At 34.0% G+C, this 6,482-nt stretch overlaps 1 protein-coding gene across 1 annotated transcript; it reads left to right on the top strand.

Moving 5' to 3' along the window:
- Window positions 1–5,007: 5,007 nt before the first annotated feature.
- Window positions 5,008–6,482, top strand: LOC109183709 (probable purine permease 9). Its single transcript, XM_019333771.1, has 2 exons — window positions 5,008–5,153; window positions 5,236–6,482. The coding sequence occupies exons 1-2, from the start codon at window positions 5,117–5,119 to the stop codon at window positions 6,333–6,335; spliced, it is 1,137 nt and encodes a 378-aa protein (XP_019189316.1). The 5' UTR covers window positions 5,008–5,116; the 3' UTR covers window positions 6,336–6,482.

The raw sequence follows: 6,482 nt of genomic DNA on the forward strand, positions 1-6,482 counted from the left end.
TGTGACTGTAAAATATATATGTATCTCATTAAATAGTGCAATGTTTGAAATGTATCAACAAAAATAACACATTAATATTATAAATTCGACATGTGCATAAGTACACAATTTATGAGCTTCAAATCAGATTGATGATTTAATCAATTAGCAGTAGTATTAAATCAACATTTCTATCACAACAAAATCATAAAGCTCATACATGTGTACAATAACAATTCACTTATCTTTGTGTACACCACTATTAATTTTGCCTATAATATGCATCAATGTCATTAGCATTCAACACACTAAAATAACAAGAACTAATAGACATTCAAAATTTAGACAATTCAACTAGTATTTAGAAACTAGAGCAAATAAGAGTTACTCAAAATAACTACTTATTTAAAGAAATGCAATACTCATCTTGCTCTGTCAGATTGACTTCTACTAGTTTTGCCATTGCGATGATAGCACTGGTATGCTCGGTGTCCTTGCTTACCGCACACGAAACAGTCTCCTTTGAGTTTCTTAACTATTCCACTCCTTTTGTTATTGTCATTTCTAACACTGATTTTCAGCATCATTGCCACTGTATTTTTCTAATAGTGTTTCCCAAATAACTTTTGCCGAGTCTTGTTTGACATAGATGTCAAACAATTTGTCATTCATTTGTAACAAAAGAAGCCATAAAGCTGAAAAGTTGACTGTCGTTGTATAATAACGCTTTTAACTGTTGGAAAATATAAGCAACGTCAACGCGAGGGCTGACAACCTTTTAGGAAACAAGGACAAATTCGAGTGTATGACAGTAAGGGAGTCTGTGCCGTGTTATATAACACTACCTTAAAAGCGTTATTTGTCCAGTGATCGTGCAGTCAAGATTTTCGGTACGCTTTCGACATGCAACACAGAATAACCACGCTGAGCTTGCACCAGCTTAAACGTGGACGAACCTGACTAATGCTCAGACTTAGGGAGGAAGAAAGTTTATGTTTTGTGTATTCTGCTAACAAAGCTAATTAGGCTATTTATAATTACATAGCCTACTCCTTTAGCCACTAATCACTCTACTCCACATGTATTTAATTAACAGTGGCTACAAGAAATATCAAAGGAGATCATGAGCCACATATTTTATAACGAACAGAAAGGACACATGGCTCAGAATTTTCCAACACTAGGTACTACATCTCTAATGCAGATCGTAAGGAATGGTTCCATGAACCCCTTCATTTGTAATGCTCTTTGGTATGATCTCAATGAATGAATTTCCTGTTTGTTTAAAAAAAAAAAAAAAAAAAAAAAGACTTGTTCATCAACAACTGCAAATATATGATGTCTTTGTCAATGCTCTGATTGTCATTAAACTTTTACATATATATTTCATATTTTAAAAATTGTTTTGGCTTCTAGGCTGGTATGAATTTCCACCCAATATTGTGGAAAGGACATTGATTTTGACCGGTATAGTATTATTTATTTCAGTGCGACACAGTGACAATTTGGCACCAGTCACGTACCTAGGAGATGCCGCTTAGTGTTGGAAAAAATAATAAAAATTGATATTTTAAGTAGTCATTTTATTAGAAAATATTATATGTACTCTCACTCTTTACTTTTAATTTTTACTTTACACATAAAATTTTGATGTAGACACTTTTACAGAGATTCACATGAAGAAAAAATAATCTATCGGTGTTCGCTATATCAGAGAGTAAATTTGAGGGAGTAGGATTTGGGAGTGCACGTAGTAGAATTCATATTAATTTGAGCGGAGTTCACTTTCGGTTTGAGTTAGGTTAAAGTGGATATGATTCTGATTCGTTTAGTTGGGTGAGTGAATTTGATGTATTATATGTTCAAAAGAAATAATAGGTGTATGAGAAATTGATTATTATCATGTATCTTTTAGTAGAATTAAATATGAGTACATATGTTGAATAATATTAAATAGTGAAATATACAAATTAAATATGAGTATCAGATCAGAAAACTTGATACTTGCAGTCTTGCACAATAGGTTTTCGCAAATATTTAAGCATTTTATATCATTTAATTAAGTATGAAAAGGGTAATTTAGTAATTGGATGTATGAAGTATTGATATTTTTGTGGAAAAGTATGTCACTTTCTTAAGTTGATTAAATGCTGCATAAAGAGTTGTTAATATTTTTTTTTTTAAAAGCTGCATAAAGAGTTTGAGTGTGGATATAGTATGATATGATATTGTACCAAAAAAAAAATAATAATAATAAAAAAGACTTCATATTCCCTTTTTTTTTTTAGTAAAGAAATAAAATATTTTCAATTATGTACTAACTGAGGGTATGCGGTAAACTCACTTTGTGATCCTAGATGATAAAACGTCACCGGAAAGTAAATCAACCTAAGTTGTTCATAGCTAATTATTTCGAACTAAGAAAGTCAATAAATTGATCCTACTATGAGTCAAATTTGAAAGCTAATTTGCCAACGATCTTAACAATTTAGTTGAGTTGTTCCGATTATATACATATATATATATATATATATATATATATATATATATATATATATATATATATATATATATATATATATATATATGTGTGTGTGTGTGTGTGTGTGTGTGTAAGATTTTCCCTAATAATATATATTATATATTATATATTAGGGCCTTAATTAAGTGGTGCAAGTTGACTAGGCTTATTAAGTGGTCTGGTTGAACTTAATAACTAGTTAGTCAACCAAACTCTGTGCCTAATATAATTCTGGATTGATGGGATACAGGATGTTGGATGATAGCACATTCAGTTACGGTACTCAGACTGCGTAGACACCAATACACCATCTAGGGTTCTGAGTCAGGTATGAGGCAAAATATGGCTAACGGTCTACCGTTAAAGATGCAACACAATAGGAACATCAACTATGGTTGGAGATCTACATGGCTACGCTTCCGCTCTTATAAGAGGTCAGATCTCTCGTATACTAATATTCAATATAGTTAGATTATTGTATATCTAACATTTGGTATCAAGCCCTTGTATATCTAACATTTGGTATCAAGCCCTTATAATCTCTGTCTAGTTGATTGTTATTGCCTAAAAAAAAAATCAACATTAATTTCATATACATCAAATTTTTTGTATATGCTTCGGTTTACAATTACATTTATCTTAATTCTTCAAAATATGCATACATAATATGTCAATTTGGTTTTTATAATTAAGCAAAATGTTATGCATAGTTTGGAATTATTTGTAATTGATTCTTCATATACGAGAATTAATTGTGCTGAAGTTCAACAAACATTAAGCAAATAAGGACGCCAGCCATTAAGCACGATTATTTCAATTTCTTTTATTTTGAAAATAAATAAATAAATAAATAAATATATATATATATATATATATATATATATATATATATATATATATATATATATATATATATATATATATATATATATCGTGATTCTTTTGGAACACTACCGCCGATTTGTTTTGGCCGGAAAAAAATGAGGCATATGCACTGGTTTCGAATGCGACTCGCCGGCAACCTTGGAACTGGTTTCAAAAGTCTCCGGTGCTTCGTTTTTCAGGCAACCGCCATTCAGTTTTCTGGCTAAAGCAATAGGACGACACGACGGCGGTGCGACTTAGAATTGCAGGCGGCGGTTGTTGGCATTGCGCAGTGAGGAGACGCGGCGAAGGCGTGGTTGGGTTTTCCCGGCGGCGTCGCTGCTTGTTCTTCTCCTTCAGGCCGGCGGCGGGCTGCCGCTCTCCATCTCCGTGCTGCTGCATTGTGATCATCGGTCGGCGGAGGCGTCGCGAACAGAGTCGAACGGCGGCGTGTCGCGGCGAGAAGAGATAGCGGAGGCGGGCTGGATTCCGGCGCGTCCGTCTTCTTCCTTCTCCTTCGGGCGACTCTCTGTTCCTTGCCGCTGCTAGTGCTTCTGGCTAATTAACATGAAGAAGAAGATGATGGTGGATATTAATTTGGGCCGGGTCTGGCCCATTTGGCCAGACCTAGTCCATTATTATATATAAAAAAAAAAAAAAATTTAGCCTACTTTAATTTTTGGGCTTGCTTCAGTTTTCATCATCATATTTGGACTTCTTTTAGTCAATTGGTCAAATTAATTCCTCTTTCAGTTATTATTCAATTTTGGGCAAATATTAAGTTTTGAATTTGTTGTTTGAATTTTAATTTAATGTTGAGGCTTATGTTAAATTGCTTTAAGTATTGTAATTTATTTAGTATATATGGGTTAATAATGTATTAATTTGCATATCCAAGCATGCTACGTATATTTATAAATTATTGTTATAATTATATATTCATAATAGCATGCATTAAGGTTGGATTTAGCATATTATTAACTCATAAATTCATTATTAAAATATCATTCAATTTTGGTAAATTCATTATTAAAATATTATTCAATTTTGAATCTTTAAGTCAATTTTAAGTATTATGACCAACTAAAGCAGCTTGTTTGGTTTCCTTTTAATTATTGTATATCTAACAATATATATATATATTCTAAGGAGGAAGCTAGTCACCCTAAATCATTGTGTGTGTATATATATATATATATATATATATATATATATATATATATATATATATATATATATATATATATAGAATTACATTCATCTAAAAATAGGACTTAAAATACAAACGTGTGGACATTTCTGAATCGTTAGATTTTGGGTATCTAAGGTTGTGATTAGTTTTTATGATTTTGTGTGCTGCCCGCCTGTGTGCACTGTTATTCATGGACGTGTGCACGTCGACCTAAATACTCTGAATTCACACATTCATACTACATTGGATGTGTGCCTGTCGTCCACGGATGTGTGCATACCTGCATTTAGGTGTGTGCACGGTATATGTCCACATGTTTGTATTTTAAGGGTGTTTTCATGTGAATGCAACCCTATATATATATATATATATATATATATATATATATATATATATTAAGGTGGAAGCTAGTCACCCAAAATCATTGTCCTCTCGTTACCCTTCCATTATTGGTGGAGACACTTTAAAGAAAGAAAGAAAAAAAAAAAAAAAAAGCTAAGGGCATTAGAAGATAACTCAAACAAATATCTTGCCAGAGCTTTCTGAGAGTACAGTTCCACATGGGTGAAGAACACGAGAGATTGCTGGATAACACAAGTAGGTTCCTCAACTACATCTTACCTTTTGTTTCTTTTATAAATCTAGTAAAAGGGGCATATTTGTATGTATGTTTGAGCAGGTTATGAAGCTGTGGAATTTGGGGGTGAAATCAAAGTTTCTACTGATAAGGGAATTGATTCAACATCGATTAATGTCAACTGGAAATGGTGGTTTGAGATAGCTTTCCATACAGTTCTGACCTTATCAGGCTTAGAAGCTGCTATTCTCTTGTCAAGAATTTACTATGACCAAGGAGGTAACAGCAAATGGCTCATGGCTTCAATCCAAACTGCAGGCTTCCCCTTTCTCATCCCCTTTCTCTTCTTCTCCAAAACTCATCCTAATTCTTCTTCTTTTTCAGACCCACCACCTTATTCTTTTCTGCTTCTGGCTTTAGTTTCCACTGTTCTTGGTTTGCTCATAGCAGCAACTGATGTTTTCTATTCACTTGCCTTAGAATACCTCCCTGCCTCTACTTATTCCCTTCTTAACTCATCCCAGTTAGCCTTCACTGCCCTTTTCTCTTTTCTCCTTAATGCCCAAAGCTTCACCCCTTACATAATCAACTCCGTCATAATCCTCACCTTCTCCCCTATGCTCCTCATCTTCAGCCCAGACACCACATCATCGTCCGAGGTAGCCTCTAATAAGGATGAGTACATGTTGGGGGTTCTGTTCACAATCGCCGCGTCTGCTTGCCCTGCACTCATCTTCTCCCTATCCCAACTTGTATTCGAGAAGATCATCAAAAGGGAAACCATAAAAGACACGATGATTCTCACTGTTTTACAGTGTTTTGTGGCCACGGTTGTGACCCTGGTGGGGCTGTTTGCCAGTGGGGAGTGGAAGGGGCTGAGAAGAGAAATGGAGGATTACAAGCAAGGGGTTTTAGCCTACAATCTGGACTTGTTTTTTACTGCTGTTGCCAACCAGGTTTACATTGTTAGCTCTTATACCTTGACTTTTAAGGTTTCGTCCTTGTTTTCCAACGTGGTTATAAGGTTGGCCACTCCTCTGACTCCATTGCTGTCCATGTTGTTCTTGAATGAAGAGATGAGTGGGTTGAAGGTGATGTCCTTGCTGCTGTCTGTCTGGGGATTTGCTTCTTATATTTATCAACAATATCTTGATGATTTGGAGGCCACAAGTAAGTGTACAGTAAAGATATCAGATCTCTGATCTAAGAATGGATCTATTATTTTAATGTTTCCATTTAAAGTCACATGTACCAAATTTTACAAATATACTGTAATATAATGTTCATTCCCAAAATCTGATCTATTTTAAAGAAATTCTACAACAAGGAAGAGTGGTATTTTATTGTTT

This window comes from Ipomoea nil, unplaced genomic scaffold, assembly GCF_001879475.1.
Source record: "Ipomoea nil cultivar Tokyo-kokei standard unplaced genomic scaffold, Asagao_1.1 scaffold1149, whole genome shotgun sequence".
NCBI classification, from domain to species: Eukaryota; Viridiplantae; Streptophyta; class Magnoliopsida; order Solanales; family Convolvulaceae; genus Ipomoea; species Ipomoea nil.